At 47.6% G+C, this 19,932-nt stretch overlaps 1 protein-coding gene across 3 annotated transcripts; it reads right to left on the reverse strand.

Moving 5' to 3' along the window:
* Nucleotides 1-6,710: 6,710 nt before the first annotated feature.
* On the reverse strand, nt 6,711-19,590 carry LOC140421634 (uncharacterized). Of its 3 annotated transcripts, none has more exons than XM_072506425.1 (3): nt 19,246-19,590; nt 18,155-18,231; nt 6,711-7,978 (listed from the first exon to the last, which is right to left on the reverse strand). In XM_072506425.1, the coding sequence occupies exon 3, from the start codon at nt 7,878-7,880 to the stop codon at nt 6,909-6,911; it is 972 nt and encodes a 323-aa protein (XP_072362526.1). In that variant the 5' UTR covers nt 7,881-7,978; nt 18,155-18,231; nt 19,246-19,590; the 3' UTR covers nt 6,711-6,908. The 3 variants fall into 3 exon arrangements, with proteins under 3 accessions (XP_072362526.1, XP_072362525.1, XP_072362527.1); XM_072506424.1 differs by lacking the exon at nt 19,246-19,590 and adding an exon at nt 18,667-19,026; XM_072506426.1 differs by lacking the exons at nt 18,155-18,231; nt 19,246-19,590 and adding an exon at nt 18,667-19,028.
* Nucleotides 19,591-19,932: the final 342 nt, after the last annotated feature.

A 19,932-nucleotide genomic window follows, 5' to 3' on the forward strand; every position in this document is an offset into this window, starting at 1 on the left:
ATCTTATTGAATGGAGGAGCAGGCTCGAATAGCTGAATTGCCTACTACTGCTCCTTAATCCTATGTGCCCATGTAGATGTCCCGAACCCTGGCACCGGGAAGGCAACACAGCCAAAGGGACTCTCGATCCTCCTTGTAAAACATGAGCTTGAGTTGTAGAATTTCTTAAAGGATCCTGAAAGAATTATCCAACTTTATTTGGATTTCAGCCCAGGGATGAGGGAGAGTGTGTGGGACGGGGATTTACAGATTTGGGGGAATAAGAGATGAAAAATGTTTCAGAGAAACTAGAATTGTCTGTTCAGAATTTCTATTCTGCATTTAAAGTAATGATTTTGTAAACTCATTTTACAGGGGGTTAGACTTGCGGATGGTTCACTTGAATCAAACATTACATCAAGATCTGACAGTCACTCGAGTCATCAGGACCTGAATATTATCCACCTTTGAATGTGGAATGAGAGTTTGTCTGTTCGGTCTGTGGATAAAGATTTAAAACATCAGTGTGTCTGGAACAATTTTGAAACACACACATTCTCGAGTGAAAGTGTTCCAGTGAACTAACTATAGAAAGAGTTTTAACCAGTTACACATTCTGAAAGAACCATTCACAGTGGGGAGAAACTGTACACGTGTTCTGTGTGTGGACGAGGCTGCAATTGATCATCCAACCTGGAGAGACACAAGAACACCGTCACCAAGGAGAAACCATGGAAATGTGGCGATTGTGGGAAGGGATTCATTTCTCCATCCCTGCTGGAAATTCATCGGCGAATTCACACCGGAGAGAGGCCATTCACCTGCTCTGAATGTGGGAAGGGGGTTACTCAATTATCAAACCTTCTGATACACCAGCGCATTCACACTGGCGAGAGGCCTTTCACCTGCTCCGTGTGCGGGAAGGGCTTCATCAGTTCATCCAACCTTGGGACCCACCAACGGGTTCACACTGGGGAGAGACCATTCACCTGCTCTATTTGTGGGAAAGGATTCTCTCAGTCACCAGTTCTGCTGACACACCAACTTGTTCACAGTGATCAGAGACTGTTTAAATGTTCTGACTGTGAAAAGAGCTTTAAAAGCTCAACAAATCTGTTGAAACACCAACACATTCATACAGGGGAGAGACCATTTATCTGCTCCGTGTGTGGGAAAGGATTCAGTCAGGCATCTAACCTTCTCAGGCACCAGCGGGTTCACACTGTGAAGACACCTTTCATCTGCTCTGTGTGTGGGAAGGCATTCACTTTTTCATCCAACCTGCATAGACACCAGCAGTTTCACTTATGACTACAGGGGTTGGATTGTTGCTGCTGCTGTTTATGTCGTCCAGAACTGAACCATGTTCATTCTGATAGTTGGGTTGGTTTTTAGTTACCAGCGGAGGTGGGAACGGGCGCTGATGTGATGTGAAAATTACTTTCCTGGTCAGTGACACAGGATCTGCAGCCTCTGAGACCGTTTGTAATTTTCAAAAGGCTGGAAGAGAGGAGGGAACGAGAAACCTGCTCATTCCAATAAATAGCAATTTAAGCTCATCGATGAACTTCTTATGGAGCCTGTCTGGAACAAAATGGGATTGTCAATCTGTTTTTTGCATGAAGTTAGACAGTGTGGTGCATGTTAGTGCACTGCTGTCAGTCACCGTGGGTCAAAACATGGTTTGTTTTCATGTGATTTTCTGTGAGATTTGAGGGATAAACTAGCACAGATCTGAGTGCTGCACCTAGATTTGATGTCTATGGTCGCATAGTGCGCTCTTTATTCACCTGGTCCTTTCATGAGCTGCCTGCTTCCCTCGGCAAAACAGCAGTCCCCAAAATGGCTGCTGCCTGCATTTGGTGTTGGAGGTGAGCTCAGCTTTTGCTGAATCATTGACAATTTACATTTAACCTGGTGTCACGAGAATGATGCCGTTCAGTTGCAGGGTTCAAACCTGGAATCCATCCAGTATCAGGTTCCCTGACACCACTCTTGGACTCTTGGAGCTGATTTCTGTTGACGTTAGTGACCCCTATAATGGGGCTGGAGTTTAATATTCTAGATATTAATATTAAATGTGAAGTAAATCAGTTTGGTGTCAAACTCACACTGTGTCGAGTATTTGTTTCCTCCAAGGTAAAAAGAGACTAATTGAAATCCCGTTCTCAACTGTTCCACTTCTGGGTCATATCTCCTTTGTCAAAGAAAGATTTGTATTTTTGTCGAGCCTTTCATGAACTCAAGATGTCCTGGCATTTTACAGCCAATTTAATTCCCTTGAAGTGCAGTTAATGTTGTAATGTAGAAAATACAGCAGCTAAATCGTGCACAGCAAGATCTCATAGACTGCAACACGCTCAGACCCAGTGTGTTAGCTTCGTTAAAAAGGCATTGGAGTATAAGAGTCCACTACAGTTAAACATGGCAGTGCTGAGGCCTCAGCTGGAGTACTGTGCACAGGTTTTGTCTCCTTACCCAGGGAAGGACATACTTTCTGAGGGGTTGTTAAGGATCGGTTCACTGGACTGGTTCCTGGAGTGAGGGGATTGTCCCATGAGGAGAAATTGAGTTGACTTGGCCATTATTGAGTGGAGATGGTTAGGTTCTGTCTAGTAGGAGATGGTCATTGCCTGGCACTTAAACCAAGTTTTTGATCATCGTTAATATTATCATTTCAGTTCAGCATCTAATTCTGAGTGGACTTTAGGAGTCCTTGTATGTTCACCTTAAGACATAGGAGCAGAATTAGGCCACTTGGCCCATCGAGTCCGCTCCGCCATTCAATCGTGGCTGATATTTTTCTCATCCCCATTCTCCTGCCTTCTCTCCATAACCCCTGATCCCCTTATTAATCAAGAACCTATCTATCTCTGTCTTAAAGACACTCAGTGATTTGGCCTCCACAGTCTTCTGCGGCAAAGAGTTCCGCAGATTCACCACCCTCTGGCTGAAAAAATTCCTCCTCATCTCTGTTTTAAAGGATCGTTCCTTTAATCTGAGATGGTGTCCTCTGGTTCTAGTTTTTCCTACAATGGAAACATCCTCTCCACTTCCACTCTATCCAGGCCTCGCAGTATCTTGTACGTTTCCATAAGATCCCCACTCATCCTTCTAAACTCCAACGAGTACAGACCCAGAGTCTTCAAACGTTCCTCATACGACAAGTTCTTCAGTCCAGGGATCATTCTTGTGAACCTCTGGACCCTTTCCAAGGCTAGCACATCTTCCTTAGATATGGGGCCCAAAACTGCTCACAATACTCCAAATGGGGTCTGACCACAGCCTCAGAAGTACATCCCAGATCACAGTGCCATATAGGTTTTTCTAACTGGCGTCAATAGTCTACCATTAGTAAATTGATCTTTTAAATAATGCTGCTGCCTTATAAAATTGAATGTTGTTAGTCTGAGCATTCGCACACTATAACCATTTTGTATTTAACATACATTAATTCATATTGCATTATGGGCTTGAAAACAACACTTTTTTGTAGCACATGTTCTTGCAAAAGGAATTAGTTATAGTGTGGGATCACCAAAATACAACTAACATCAATGGGTGGACAATGCAATAGTTAGAATTGGAATGCCAGTTCTCAATTCTGGATTTGAGACAAGAATATATTTTTATAACTCAGTGTAGGATATATCTGAAGCTCAAGAATATTAAACGCAACGTAATGTACATTTATAAAACAACTAGTGATGCCACTGATGAGTTTGACTTTGAGAACTTCTGCAGGCAGATATGTTTTATCTTTTGAAGTGGATTTAACATAAGGAACCATTCAAGAAATTGACATTTCTATCATCGCATTTAGTCTGGATAGAGCTTAGGTATTCAAAGTGTTATACACAGAATTATTAAAAAAGATCTATGTACAGTAAGACCTGATGAGAACAAAAATGCGCTGATATGTATTTTAACTAAGGTTATATCAAGTGCAGTATGTTGAATAAAGTCATTACATCTGGATGTTGCATGTTAGTTCACAAATCCCGATATCCACTCCTCCAAGTTTGAGGACTCTGGGTCTGTACTCTTTGGAGTTTAGAAGGAAGAGCGGGGATCTTATTGAGACTTACAGGATACTGCGAGGCCAAGATAGAGTGGACATGGAGAGGATGTTACCACAAGTAGGGAAAACTAGAACCAGAGGGCACAATCTCAGACTAAAGGGACAATCCTTTAAAGCACAGATGAGGAGATATTTCTTCAGAGGGTGGTGAATCTGTGGAACTCTTTGCCGCAGAAAGCTGTGGAGGCCAAATCACTGAGTGTCTTTAAGACAGATATAGATAGGTTCTTGATTAATAAAGGGTCCGAGATTATGGGGCAAAAGTAGGAGAATGGGGATGAGAAACATGTCACCCATGATTGAATGGCAGCAGACTCGATGGGCCGAATGGCCTAATTCTGCTTCTATGTCTTATGGTCTATTCGTTACAAATTACAGTTAAACCTGGGCACATAGTCCTTTCCAGACATGTCTGAATGTAATCAGTTATCCAACAGTTCAGCAACAATCGAGAGAGATATTTCACAGAACAAGTAACATCCAGTGATTCACTGTATATCAGCACTAATGGACCAGAGTCTGAGAAATCGGTGAGTTTACTTTCAGAGTAATTCCTTCAATATCTGAGAAGCTAATAGCTTTGAACAGCCCATCTACCAAATAGCTCGAGCCTACTTGTGATTATAAATACTCAGAGCTCACACAGCCGCAATCTCGAGTTACAGAACAGATTCTGCTCCTGTCAATGGAGAGCTGCAGGACTGGACTGTGATCTGTTTACTGCTCATCTTCGGTTCAGCGCAGTCTCTGACTAATTTGCATTTAATAGGGTTTGCAGACATAATGCTTTATCCACACATGATGTGATGTGATGGGGTCCCTGCTCAGTCTAACTGACATTAGAGATCAACCCCAAATGTCAGAATAAACATGATTCAGTCTAGGATGTGATTAACAGCAGCAATTCCTGCAAAATCATTTGTGAACTCGCTGGTGTCTCCAGGTGGGACCAGTGAATGAATCCATTTCGACACCCACAGCAAGTGAACAGTTTCCCCGCCGTGTGAATTTGTCGGTGTATCAGCAGATTGAATGACTGAGTTAAAGATAGTTTTTTGAAGAATAAAGGGATTAAGGGTTATGGTGTTCGGGCCGGAAAGTGGAGCTGAGTCCACAAAAGATCAGCCATGATCTCATTGAATGGTGGAGCAGGCTCGAGGGGCCAGATGGCCTACTCCTGCTCCTAGTTCTTATGTTCTTATGAATCCCTTGCCACACTTGGAGCAGGTGAACGGCCTCTCCCCAGTGTGAGCGCGCTGGTGTGCAGTGAGATGAGATGATCGTCTGAACCCAGTCCTGCAGTGAGAGCACCTGAACGGTCTCTCATCACTGTGAACACGTCGATGGTATTGCAGATCTACAGAACCTTTGAAGCATTTCCCAGTCTGGACATTTAAAAGGTCTCTCGTCAGTGTGAATTCGTTGGTGTGTCAGTAGGTGGGGTGATGTCCTGAACCTCTCCCCACACTGTGAGCAGCTGAATGGTGCGTACCCGGTGTGAATGCGCTGGTGCTCCCTCAGTGGGTTTTAAAGCTCTTCTCACAGTCGGAGCATTTAAACTCTCTCTTGACGGTGTGAACTTGCTGGTGTGTCAGCAGGTGGGATGAGAGAGTGAATCTGTTCCACACAGGAATCAGGTGAACGGCCTGTCCCAGTGTGGCTGCATCAATGTGTTTCCAGCTCAGACGGGGATCTGAATCCCTTTCCACAGTCCCACATTTTCCCTGGTATTAACAGGGTTTTTTGCTGCCATGCGTAAAGGTCGATGATATCCGGGTCCTGATGAACAGGGCAACTCTGGCAGATTTTCATGTGATGTTTGGTTTGACTTTCCCCGAGTGTAAATCCTTCTAAAACCCAGTAAAACTATTTGTACAAACAAGGGACATTTAAAGAGAGCCCACCAAAACACAAAAGCAGGTTGTGAAATTGAGCTGAATGAATCTGGTCATTTGTGGGGCCAGTACTGGGAAAAAGTGACCATGAAAACTGCTGGATTGTTATAAAAACCCACTGGTCACTAATTACCTCCAGGGAAGGGAATCTGCCACCCGGTCTGTGCCTGCACAAGAGTCTGGCTTCTATGGGAGACAGAAATCTTATTGGAGGGATTCAAACATTGAGTTCGGGAAAGATGGGTATGGATTTTGGAGTTAAGACAGAATCTGGAGCGGAAATGGTGCATAGAGATGGAGCGGTTGTTTGCAAGGACAGTGGGGTGAAAAGTTGTTTTCATTGAGGAGAGGTGATGATGGCAGATTTGAAGGAAAGAGGTTCAGTCCCTGAAGAGAGAGAACTGTGAACAAAGTCAGTGAACTTGGGGAGTTTGGATTGTCAGTACTTTAATGGGAATAGGGCCATTGGAACAGGAATGGGTCTAATGGATAAGATGAATCCTGATAGGGCATGAGGGGAGATGGGAGTGAAACAAGAGAAAAATGTGGGTTCAGGGAGGGCTCAGGAAAGGGGAAACTTTAGAGACAGTTTGGCCCAGTGAGCTAGTGGAAGGAGGGAAGGGACAGAGATAACTGATCAGATTGTCTCAGACTTAGTGACAAAGAAACTCCATGAGCTCCTCACACTTGGTGTTGAAGGTGAGGATGGAGGAGACAGGGAGACTGCTTCAAAAAAAAGACTTGTGTTAGAGATATTTTGGTAGTTAATACAGAGCTGATTTATTTTCCATTTAACTTTAATTTCCAAAACCCAGTCTTAAAGGGAGACCTGAACAGTCTCTCATCACTGGGAACACCTTGATTATACATGATTTAAAACATCTCTTCACACTGGGAACCCACTGTTGTTTCAGCAGAAACGATGACTAAGTGAATCCATCCTGTCATTCGGGTCAGGTGAACGGTATCTCCTCAGGGAGACCTCGCTGTTGTGTTAGAAGGGTGGCTGTCTGAATTAATCCCTTCCCAAACACAGATAAGGTGAATGGTCTCTTCACACTGTGAGCTCGCTGGTGTCTCAGCAGGTTGGATGACTGGGTGAATGTTTTCCCACACTTGGAGCAGGTGAACGGCCTCTCCCCAGTGTGAACCCGCTGGTGTGTAATGAGGTCAGATGATCGCCTGAACCCAGTCCCACAGTCAGCGCACGTGAACGGCCTCTCATCAGTGTGAGCACGTTGATGGGACACCAAGTCCCAGGAACATTTAAAGCACTGCCCACAATCCGGGCATTTAAAAGGTCTCTCATCAGTGTGAACTTGCTTGTGTCTCTGCAGATGGGATGACCGAGTGAATCCCTTTCCACACATGGAGCAGGTGAATGGTCTCTCCCCCGTGTGAATTCGCTGGTGTGTCAGCAGATCAGACGACAGAGTGAATCCCTTCCCACACTCGGAGCAGGTGAATGGCCTCTCCCCAGTGTGAACTCTCTGGTGTGTCAGTAGGTCGGATGACCGAGTGAATCCCTTCCCACATTTGGAGCAAGTGAATGCCCTCTCCCCAGTGTGAATTCGCTGGTGTGTCAGCAGATTGGTTGAATTAATGAAACCCTTCCCACACTGTGAGCAGGTGAACGGCCTCTCCCCAGTGTGAACTCGTTGGTGTGTCAGTAGAGTGGATGACTGAGTGAATCCTTTCCCACACATGGAGCAGGTGAATGGCCTCTCCCCAGTGTGAATGCGTTGATGAGTTTCAAGCTTCGACTGGTAATTGAATCCCTTCCCACAGTCCCCACATTTCCACGGTGTCTCCCCGTTGTGACTGCATTTATGTTGTGAGAGGTAAGATGACTGGTTGAAGTCTTGTCCACACACACAACACATGTATGGTTTCTCCCCACTGTGAACGGTGCTTTTTCCTTCCATGTTCAAAATCCAATGATGTTCAGGTTAAATTGGGGATTCTGTCAGATCTGATGTAATGTTCAGTTTGAGTTTCCCAACTGCAAATTCGCTCTAATACCCTGTGAAATTGATTTAAAACAGACAAAAGAGAGTGAGAGAGAACCCACAAATACACAAAGGCAGGTTGTGAAATTGAGCTGAATGAATCTGGTCATTTGTGGGGCCGGCACTGGGAAAAATGACCATGAGAACTGCTGGATTGTCATAAAAACCCAACTGGTTCATTAATCTCCTTCAGGAAAAGGAACCACCCAGCATTCCTAGGCCTACGGAAGGCTGTGGCCTCGATGTGAAGAGGAAAGAGGGGAGTAAGACCATAAGACATTGGAGTGGAAGTAAGGCCATTCGGCCCATCGAGTCCACTCCACCATTCAATCATGTCTGATTTCAACTCCATTTACCCACTCTCTCTGCATAGCCCTTAATTCCTCGAGAAATCAAGAATTTATCAACTTCTGTCTTAAAGACATTCAACGTCCCGGCCTCCACCGCCCTCTGTGGCAATGAATTCCACAGACCCACCACTCTCTGGCTGAAGAAATTTCTCCTCATCTCTGTTCTAAAGTGACTGCCTTTTATTCTAAGGCTGTGCCCCTGGGTCCTAGTCTCCCCTGCTAATGGAAACAACTTCCCTACATCCACCCTATCTAAGCCATTCATTATCTTGTAAGTTTCTATTAGATCTCCCCTCAACCTCCTAAACTCCAATGAATATAATCCCAGGATCCTCAGACGTTCATCGTATGTTAGGCCTACCATTCCTGGGATCATCTGTGTGAATCTCCGCTGGACCCGCTCCAGTGCCAGTATGTCCTTCCTGAGGTGTGGGGCCCAAAATGGCTCACAGTATTCTAAATGGGGCCGAACAAATGCTTTATAAAGCTTCAGAAGTACATCCCTGCTTTTATATTCCAAGCCTCTTGAGATGAATGACAACATTGCATTTGCTTTCTTTTTTTTTTTTATAAATGTTTTATTGAAAATTTTTTCCCAAACAACAATTTTTCCCCTCTTACAAAGCAAACGCAACAATAACAATACAGAAATTTTAAACAATACACAAGTAACAAAACCCCTTTATCTTTGACCTAAACTAAACCCCCCCTCCCCCCCCCCCCCCTCCCCCTGGGTTGCTGCTGCTGGTCATCTGTCTTCCCTCTAACGTTCCCCTAGGTAGTCGAGAAATGGCTGCCACCGCCTGGTGAACCCTTGAGCCGATCCTCTCAGGGCAAACTTTATCTGCTCCAGTTTAATGAACCCCGCCATATCATTTACCCAGGCCTCCAGTCCGGGGGGTTTCGCCTCCTTCCACATGAGTAGGATCCTGCGCCGGGCTACTAGGGACGCAAAGGCCACAACGTCGGCCTCTTTCGCCTCCTGCACTCCCGACTCTTCCGCAACTCCAAATAGAGCTAACCCCCAGCCTGGTTTGACCCGGGCCCTCACCACCCGCGAAATCACTCCCGTCACTCCCTTCCAGTGCCGGGCATGCCCAAAACATATGTGCGTGGTTTGCCGGGCTCCCGCCACACCTCCCACATTTGTCCTCCACTCCAAAGAACCTGCTCAATCTTGCTCCCGTTATGTGTGCTCTATGTAGCACCTTAAATTGAATCAGGCTAAGCCTGGCGCATGAGGAAGAGGAATTTACCCTGCTTAGGGCATCAGCCCACATACCCTCCTCTATCTCCTCCCCTAGTTCTTCTTCCCACTTTCCTTTTAGTTCGCCCACCGACTCCTCCCCCTCTTCCCTCATCTCTCGGTAAATCTCTGACACCTTGCCCTCTCCGACCCACACCCCTGAAAGCACCCTGTCCTGTATCCCCTGTGTCGGGAGCAATGGAAATTCCCTCACCTGTTGTCTAGTAAATGCCCTCACCTGCATATATCTCAAGAAATTTCCCCGGGGCAACTTATACTTTTCCTCCAATGCTCCCAAGCTCGCAAAAGTCCCATCTATAAATAAATCTCCCACCCTCCTAATTCCCAACTGGAACCAGCTCTGAAATCCTCCATCCATTCTTCCTGGGGCGAACCTATGGTTGTTCCTGATTGGGGACCCCACCAGGGCTCCCCGCACCCCTCTCTGTCGCCTCCACTGTCCCCAGATATTCAATGTTGCCGCCACCACCGGGTTCGTGGTAAACTTTTTAGGTGAGATCGGTAGCGGCGCCGTCACCAGCGCCTCTAAACTCGTCCCTTTACAGGACTTTCTCTCCAGTCTTTCCCACGCCGCTCCCTCACCCTCCATCATCCATTTACGTATCATTGCCACATTGGCAGCCCAATAGTAATCGCCCAAGTTCGGTAGTGCCAATCCTCCTCTGTCCCTACTACGCTGAAGGAACCCCCTCCTTACTCTCGGAACTTTCCCTGCCCACACGAAGCTCGTGATGCTCCTGTCTATTTTATTAAAAAAGGTCTTAGTGATTAGTATAGGGAGACATTGAAATACAAATAAGAACCTCGGGAGGACCATCATCTTAATTGCTTGCACCCTGCCCGCCAGCGATAGAGGCTGCATGTCCCACCTCTTGAAGTCCTCCTCCATTTGTTCTACCAACCGTGTCAGATTAAGTCTGTGCAAGGTTCCCCAGCTCCTAGCGATCTGAATCCCCAGGTATCGGAAGTTTCTTTCCACTTTCCTTAGAGGCAAGCCTTCTATCTCTCTACTCTGGTCCCCTGGATGTATCACAAATAATTCACTCTTCCCCATGTTTAGCCTATACCCTGAGAAATCCCCGAACCCCCTCAAAATTCGCATAACCTCTATCATTCCCCCCGCTGGGTCCGACACGTATAACAATAGGTCATCCGCATATAACGAGACTCGGTGTTCTTCTCCCCCTCTAATCACCCCTCTCCATTTCCTGGAGTCTCTCAACGCCATGGCCAGAGGTTCAATTGCCAACGCGAACAACAATGGAGACAGCGGGCATCCCTGTCTTGTTCCCCTATATAGTCGGAAATACTCCGATCTATGTCGACCTGTAACTACGCTTGCCGTTGGAGCCCCATAAAGAAGTCTAACCCAGCTAATAAACCCGTTCCCAAACCCAAACCTCCTTAACACTTCCCATAAATACTCCCACTCCACCCTATCAAATGCCTTCTCTGCGTCCATTGCCGCCACTATCTCTGCCTCCCCCTCCACTGGGGGCATCATTATCACCCCTAATAGTCGTCGCACGTTAACATTCAGTTGTCTCCCTTTTACGAACCCTGTCTGGTCTTCGTGCACCACCCCCGGGACACAGTCCTCTATCCTCGATGCCAGTACCTTTGCCAACAATTTGGCGTCCACGTTCAACAATGAAATGGGTCTATAGGACCCGCACTGCAACGGATCTTTATCCCTCTTCAAAATTAACGATATCGTCGCCTCCGACATCGTCGGGGGTAGAGTCCCCCCTTTCCTGGCCTCATTGAACGTCCTCACCATCAACGGGGCCAACAAGTCCACATATTTTCTGTAATACTCCACCGGGAACCCGTCTGGTCCTGGGGCCTTCCCTGCTTGCATGCTTCCCAGTCCCTTAATAACCTCGTCCACCCCAATCGGTGCCCCCAGGCCTACCACCCCCCGCTCCTCCACTTTCGGGAACCTCAATTGGTCCAGGAACTGCCGCATCCCCTCCTCTCCCTCTGGGGGTTGAGACCTATACAGTTCCTCATAGAAGGTCTTGAACACCTCATTTATCTTTCCTGCCCTTCGCACCGTGTCTCCCCTTTCGTCTCTAATTCCTCCTATTTCCCTCGCTGCTGCCCTCTTTCGCAATTGATGAGCCAACAGGCGACTCGCCTTTTCCCCATATTCATACCTCCTCCCCTGTGCCTTCCTCCACAGTACCTCCGCCTTTCTGGTGGTCAGAAGGTCAAATTCCGTCTGGAGTCGTCTCCTCTCCCTGTACAATTCCTCCTCCGGGGTCTCTGCAAATTCCCTATCCACCCTTAAAATCTCCCCCAGTAATCTTTCCCTTTCCTTGGCCTCTGTTTTCCTTTTGTGGGCCCCAATGGAGATCAGCTCTCCTCTGACCACCGCTTTTAGTGCTTCCCATACCACTCCCACAGGGACCTCGCCGTCGTCATTGACCTCCAGGTATCTCTCAATACACCCCCGCACTCTTGCACACACTCCCTCATCCGCCATCAGTCCCACATCTAATCGCCAGAGTGTTCTCTGCTCCCTTTCCTCTCCTAATTCCAGGTCCACCCAATGTGGGGCATGATCCGAAACCGCTATGGCTGAGTACTCAGCTTCTTCCACCCTAGAGATCAACGACCTTCCCAAAACAAAAAAATCTATCCGGGAGTACACTTTATGGACATGGGAGAAGAAGGAATACTCCCTAGCCCTAGGTCTAAGAAATCGCCATGGATCCACTCCCCCCATTTGGTCCATAAACCCCTTAAGTACCTTGGCCGCTGCCGGCCTTCTTCCGGTCCTTGAGCTGGATCTATCTAGCCCCGGGTCCAGCACCGTATTAAAGTCCCCTCCTAAAATCAAGTTTCCTACCTCCAGGTCCGGTATACGCCCCAGCATCCGTCTCATAAATCCCGCATCGTCCCAGTTTGGGGCATACACGTTAACCAACACGACCTCCATTCCCTCCAGCCTGCCACTCACCATTACATATCTACCTCCGCTATCTGCTACGATGTTCTTTGCTTCAAATGCGACCTGTTTCCCCACCAAAATGGCCACCCCTCTATTCTTTGCGTCCAGTCCGGAGTGGAACACCTGTCCCACCCATCCTTTCCTTAGCCTAACTTGGTCCGCCACCTTTAGGTGCGTCTCTTGGAGCATAACCACGTCTGCCCTTAGTCCTTTCAAATGCGCGAGCACTCGGGCCCTTTTTATCGGTCCGTTCAGGCCTCTCACGTTCCACGTGATCAGCCTCACTAGGGGGCTACCTGCCCCCCTCCCGTGTCGACTAGCCATTACCTTCTCTAGGCCAGTCCCATATCCCGCCTCCACGCTCCCGCTCGCTCCCCCAGCGTCGCACACCATCCCCGCCCACCCACTCTTTAGCCATTTCCTTTTGGATTTCCGCAGCAGCAACCCAGTTGTCCCCCCCCCCCTTCTCCCTCCCTCCTCCCCTCCCCGCTAGATCTCTTTCTAGCTTGATTGCTCCCCCCATATTACTTCCGTAAGTCAGCTGACTTCAACTGACCCCGGCTACTCCTGCTCACTCCTCGACCCCCCCCATGTGGGGAACTCCCATCCGCCTTGCGCCTGTCTTCCCGCCTTATTCTTTCTGGTGCGGGAACATCCCTTTACCTGACCCGCCTCTTATGGCGCAGCTCCCTTTCCCCTCCCTCTCCCCTTCCCCATTCTCCAACTATGTCCCGTCTTTCCCCCCTCACCGGCGCCCACATTTCCCCAATGTCTCCCCCCTTCCCTGTTTACTTCTCAATTAACTTCCACCGTAACATTAACAATAACATTTCCTGCAGCATCAGTCCCTCAGTTCCGATCCAATTTCTCTTCTTTGATGAAGGTCCATGCTTCCTCCGCCGTCTCGAAATAATGGTGTCTCTCCTGATACGTGACCCATAGTCTTGCCGGCTGCAGCATCCCGAACTTCACCTTCCTTTTATGCAACACCTCTTTGGCTCGGTTGAAGCTCGCCCTCCTTCTCGCCACCTCCGCACTCCAATCCTGGTATACCCGTACCACTGCATTCTCCCATCTGCTACTCCGCACCTTTTTAGCCCATCTCAGGACCTCTTCTCTATCCTTAAGGCGGTAAAATCGCACGATTATCGCCCTGGGTGGTTCTCCCGCTTTTGGTCTTCTCGCCGGAATCCGATTTGCCCACTCCACCTCCAAGGGGCCCGTAGGGGCCTCAGCACCCATCAGTGAGCTCAGCATCGTACTTGCGTACGCTCCACAGTCCACTCCTTCCACACCCTCAGGGAGACCCAGTATCCGAAGGTTCTTCCTTCGCGCTCCATTTTCTAGGGCTTCGATCCTTTCAGTACACTTTTTATGAAGTGCCTCGTGCGTCTGTGTCTTAACCGCCAGGCCCAGGATCTCGTCCTCAATATCTGTCACCTTCTGCTCCACCACACGGAGCTCTGTCTCCTGGGTCTTTAATGTCTCCTTGAGCCCCTCAATTGCCTGTAGCAACGGGGTCAGCACCTCCCTCTTCAGCAGCTCCACGCACCGTCTCACAATTTCATGCTCAGGCCCCCATGTCGCCTGCGCTTTCTCCGCCGCCATCTTGTACTTCACTCTTTCTGACCCTTTGGTCGACGATTCCTCGCGCTGCAGCCGCCGCCGCCGGTTTTTTCCTCCTTCGTTTGGGGGGGACTCCCTTCTCACACGCCCCACACCGGGTTGCGTCGTCGAAAAATTCCCCGTTGAGGCTCTTAAAAGAGCCCGAAGGTCCGTCGGAGCTGGAGCCGCCGAAGCGTGCGGCTAGCTAGGCATCACCGCAACCGGAAGTCCCTTCAGTGGCCTTGATGAGGTCTTTTCACAGTTGTTCCCTCTGCTGCTAGAATTCACCTTTGATACAGGCCCTCAGGTCAGCTTGCAGCTTTAAGCTTGCCCTTCCCCCGCCTGCATGCTGGAAGAGGCCCTGTTTATCCTGTAGTTGCAGCCAAATCTTTCACTGTTTCTGCGTGTGTCTGGCAACCAAGAGACATACCCTTCCTGGGGGACACTGTCGGGGGAATATTGCCGCCTTCTTCCCACACCGGGAAATGTCAAACAAATGCCGTGGGGGCCCTGTAAAAGAGCCCAAAAGTCCGTTCCAAGCAGGAGCTGCCGAATATGCGACCTAGCTCTGCATAGCCGCACCCGGAAGTTGCATTTGCTTTCTTAATTACAGACTCAACCTGCAAGTTTACCTTTAGAGAATCCTGGACTAGGACTCCCAAGTCCCTTTGCACTTCAGCATTATGAATTTTGTCACCGTTTAGAAAATAGTCCACGCCTCTATTCTTTTTTCCAAAGTGCAAGACCTCGCACTTACCCACGTTGAATTTCATCAGCCATTTCTTGGACTACTCTCCTAAACTGTCTAAATCTTTCTGAAGCCTCCCCAACTCCTCCATACTACCTGCCCCTCCACCTATCTTTGTATCATCGGCAAACCTAGCCAGAATGCCCTCAGTCCCGTCATCTAGATCGTTAATATATAAAGAGAACAGCTGTGGCCCCAACACTGAACCCTGCGGGACACCACTCGTCACCGGTTGCCATTCCGAAAAAGAACCTTTTATCCCAACTCTCTGCCTTCTGCCTGACAGCCAATCGTCAATCCATGTTAGTACCTTGCCTCGAATACCATGGGCCCTTATTTTACTCAGCAATCTCCCGTGAGGCACCTTATCAAAGGCCTTTTGGAAGTCTAGATAGATAACATCCATTGGCTCTCCTTGGTCTAACCTATTTATTATCTCTTCAAAGAACTCTAACAGGTTTGACAGGCACGACCTCCCCTTACGAAATCCATGCTGACTTGTCCTAATCCGACCCTGCACTTCCAAGAATTTAGAAATCTCATCCTTAACAATGGATTCTAGAATCTTGCCAACAACCGAGGTTAGGCTAATTGGCCTATAATTTTCCATCTTTTTCCTTGTTCCCTTCTTGAACAGGGGGGTTACAACAGCGATTTTCCAATCCTCTGGTACTTTCCCTGACTCCAGTGACTTTTGAAACATCATCACCAACGCCTCCACTATTTCTTCAGCTATCTCCTTTAGAACTGTAGGATGTAGCCCATCTGGGCCCGGAGATTTATCAATTTTTAGACCTCTTCGTTTCTCTACAACTTTCTCCTTTGTGATGGCTACCATATTCAACTCTGTCTCCTAAAGTACTTATTCAGTTCCTCGGCTATTTCCTTGTCTCCCATCACAAAATTACCAGCGTCATTTTGGAGCGGCCCAATGTCAACTTTTGCCTCCCGTTTGTTTTTAATGTATTTAGAGAAACTTTTACCATCATTCCTAATGTTACTGGCTAGCCTACCTTCAAATTTGATCCTCTCTTTCCTTATCTCTCTCTTTGTTATCCTGTTTGTTTTTGTAGCCTTCCCAATCTTCTGACTTCCCACTATTTGCCACATTATAGGCTTTCTCTTTTGCTTTGATGCATTCCCTAACTTCCTTTGTCAGCCATGGCTGCCTAATCCCCCCTCTGATAACCTTTCTTTTCTTTGGGATGAACCTCTGTACTGTGTCCTCAATTACTCCCAGAAACTCCTGCCATTGCTGTTCTACTGTCTTTCCCACTAGGCTCTGCTCCCAGTCAATTTTCGTCAGTTCCTCCCTCATGCCCCTGTAGTTTCCTTTATTTAACTGTAACACCTTTACATCTGATTCTACCTTTCTTTCAAATTGAAGATTGAATTCGACCATATTATGATCACTGCCTCCTAAGTGCTCCCTCACTTTAAGACCTTTAATCAAGTCTGGCTCATTACATAACACTAAGTCCAGAATGGCCTGTTCCCTCGTGGGCTCCATCACAAGCTGTTCCAAAAAGCCCTCCTGTAAACATTCAATGAATTCCCTTTCCTTGGGTCCACTGGCAGTATTATTTACCAAGTCCACCTGCATATTAAAGTCCCCCATGATCACTGTCACCTTGCCTTTCTGACATGCACTTTCTATTTCGTGGTGCATCTTGTGCCCCTGGTCCTGACCACTGTTAGGAGGCCTGTACATAACTCCCATTATGGTTCCTCAACTCTACCCACACAGACTCCACATCATCCGACCCTATGTCGTTTAGTGCTATTGATTTAATTTCATTCCTAATTAACAAGGCAACCCGACCCCCTCTGCCCACCTCTCTGTCTTTTCGATAGGTTGTGAATCCATGGATGTTTAAATGCCAGTCCTGAACCCCCTGCAACCATGTCTCTGTGATGCCTACCACATCATACCTGCCAGTCACAATCTGGGCCACAAGCTCATCTACCTTGTTCCGTACACTGCGCGCATTTAAATATAGCACCTTTATATTGACCGTCCCTTTTTGTTTTCTTAGTGTGGTGGACCTTGGTTTACTGAGCCTTTCCATACAGTGTGTCATATTTTGTGGGATGGGGACTATTGTAACCTCTCCTGAGTTCTGTCTTTTCGTGCTTTTTTGCATTCCTAAGCAGCTACGCTTCCCACTGATTACTTCACCTCTTGGTTCCCTGACTTTCCCTTCCCCCCCCAATCTTTAGTTTAAAGTCCTATTGACCACCCTATTTACTCTTTTCGCCAGAACACTGGTCCCAGCTCGGTTCAGGTGGAGACCATCCCAACGGTATAGGTCCCCCCTAAGAGAAAAGAGAGAGGGGAGAGAGAAGGGAGGGAGAGAGGCAGGCAATGAAGCAGAGAGATTGGGTATTTCTCAACCAGAACTTTGACAGATTCTGACTTGGAAATATATCACTGTTCCTTCAAGTTCTTTGGGTAAAAATCATTGAATTCCCTCTTTAACAGCACTCTGGGTGTACCTACCCAACATGGACTGCAGCGATTCAAGAAAGTAGCTCACTACCACCTTCTCAAAGGCAATTAGGGATGGGCAATGAATTTCCTAGCCAGCAATGCCCAAATCTCTTGTATTCATTTAAAAAGAATCAAGACTGCATATTTTCAGCTCAGTAACATTGCCAGCCTCCAGCCTTTTCTTAGCTCATTTGCTTCTGAAACTCTCATCTATTCTTTTATTTCCTCTGGACCCAACTATCCTAATGCACCCTGGGATGAGCGCTCACATTCAACCTCCCTGTAATATTGAGTTCATCCAAAACTCTGCTTACTCACACAAAGACGTGGTCACCCACCTTCCCTGTGCCCACTGACTTATAAAATCTCTCGTTTAAGAAGCACCTTTTCCTCCAGGGTTGTATCTCCCTATCTCTTGTCATCTCATCCAGCCACCGAGATATTTACTTTCATCTAATTCAGGACTCATACTGAGATAGACAATTGTTAATCAGGAAGGGAATCAAGGTTAAGGGGATAAGACAGGAAAGTGGAGTTCAGGATATCAGATCAGCCACGATTTCATGGAATGGCAGGGCAGACTCGATGAGCCGAATGGCCGACTTCTGCTCTGCATCTTACATCTTATGGTCATGAGCATTTGCAATATTAATCACTCTATGACTGGTGGCTGTTCTTTCAGTTGCCTGATAGCCAAGCTCTGGAAATTCTTCCTTAAACCTCTCCTGCTCACTCCTTCACTTTCTTATATTAAGACCCTCCTTAAAACCTACCTTGGAAACAAGCTTTTGGCCATCTGCCCTGATATCTCCCTGAGTGGCTCAGTGTCAATTGGGCGAAACCTGGATGGCTTAGAGAAAAAAAAATGGATCAAATTAAAGCATGTTTCTCTCTTTCAAATCCTCGACATGTTGCATAATTACTCTTGGTGGCTGAGGATGCACCAGGATGTCCATCACCACCTGAACCAGTGTCGCCTCTGCGTCCACATGAATCCAGCTCTGAGAACAGAAAGGTCCCAAAGGAGACACTCCCCTGGTCACCGGGACCGAGGCCCCGCCCACACTATTGCGTCACATAACGGCGCATGCGCTTCACTCCCCACTGATCCAAGGTGGTGCCAGTCACCTGGGCCTGTTCATGGGGAAAAGCCTCGGTGTTCCAAACCCGGGGCCTCCAGGTTCTTATTGAGGTTGTGAGACCTGCACTGGGTTTTTATGAAGCCTCCGCTCCCTCCCCACCCCCACTCCAGCTCCATTCCCCCCTCCGGCCCACCGACTCTCACCCGTTCAGTAAAGCATCTCCCGCACACACAAGGCCTCAAGCAAAATGACACTGCGCATGCTCTACATATAGCCCAGCATTGCGCCTGCGCGGTTGGCTCCTGTGGTGTGAATAGGGCACTTGCACATACACAGGAAATGCTGGGTAATTGCACCGCCACTGAACGGTGAAACTGCAGAGAAAATAAATTTGTTACTCAATTGAGATGAATTGCTTTTCAAAAAATTCAGACAAATTTTTGTGAGTAGGTGCTTGCTTCTATATATATTTTTGAATTTTTCTAATTAAGGGGCAATTTAACGTGTCCAATCCACCGACCATACACATTTTCTTGGGATGTGGGGGTGAAACCCATGCAGACACGGATGTGACCCGGGGCCGGGATTGAACACAGGTTCTCGGAACCAGTGCTAACTACTGCACCACCGTTCCGTCCCAGTCCTCTCTTATATTTCATTTATGGGAATAAGGAGAGATTTTTAAACGTTTCCGACCTCCCTTTCACCTCCCCTGATTCTATTTGGACTGGGTTCTGTCCCGGAATCATTGCTTTCCCTCTCTTTTCTCTCTATTTCCTTACATTGACTGTTCATTCCATTATAGGTGTAAATCATGCGGCTCTTCATCCCTGTGCTGGCTCTTTGGACATTCAATCCAATTAATTACACACACCAGGCGGCACTGTCAGAACAATATCTATCTGATATATCAGATGTGGAGGTGCCGACGTTGGACTGGAGTGGGCACAATAAGAAGTTTTACAACACCAGGTTAAAGTCCAACAGTTTTGTTTGGAGTCACTAGCTCTCGGAGTGCAGCTCCTTCATCAGGGCAAAAGGTGAATGGAGAAGGTCTTCCAACGTTTCAGATCGAAGATCTACAGTCCTGCCACATCCAATCGTGAATTGTGGTGCAATTAAACAACTCACGGGACTTCCGGGTGCGGCGATGACCAGCTGAGTCGCACGTTTCGGCAGCTCCCGGTGGAACGGACTTTTGGGCTCTTGATAGGAGCCCCAACGGCAATTTTAACGGCTAAAAACACCATGCGGTAAACCAGAAGGGTGTTCCCCCTGGACACAGATGGAAAAAGGAGAGGAAAGTGGCCGGATTGCAGCGGATCCTTTGGAACAACGGCAAGGAAGGCAAGCAGAAACCAAGATGGCGTCGGAAGGTGGCAGTTTCATATGGGGCCCTGAACAACAAGAGTTCTTGAAACGCTGCGTGGAGGAGATAAAAAAGGAAATGAAGAAAGAGTTGTTGGCCC

Source organism: Scyliorhinus torazame, chromosome 5 (assembly GCF_047496885.1).
Source record: "Scyliorhinus torazame isolate Kashiwa2021f chromosome 5, sScyTor2.1, whole genome shotgun sequence".
Taxonomy (NCBI): domain Eukaryota; kingdom Metazoa; phylum Chordata; class Chondrichthyes; order Carcharhiniformes; family Scyliorhinidae; genus Scyliorhinus; species Scyliorhinus torazame.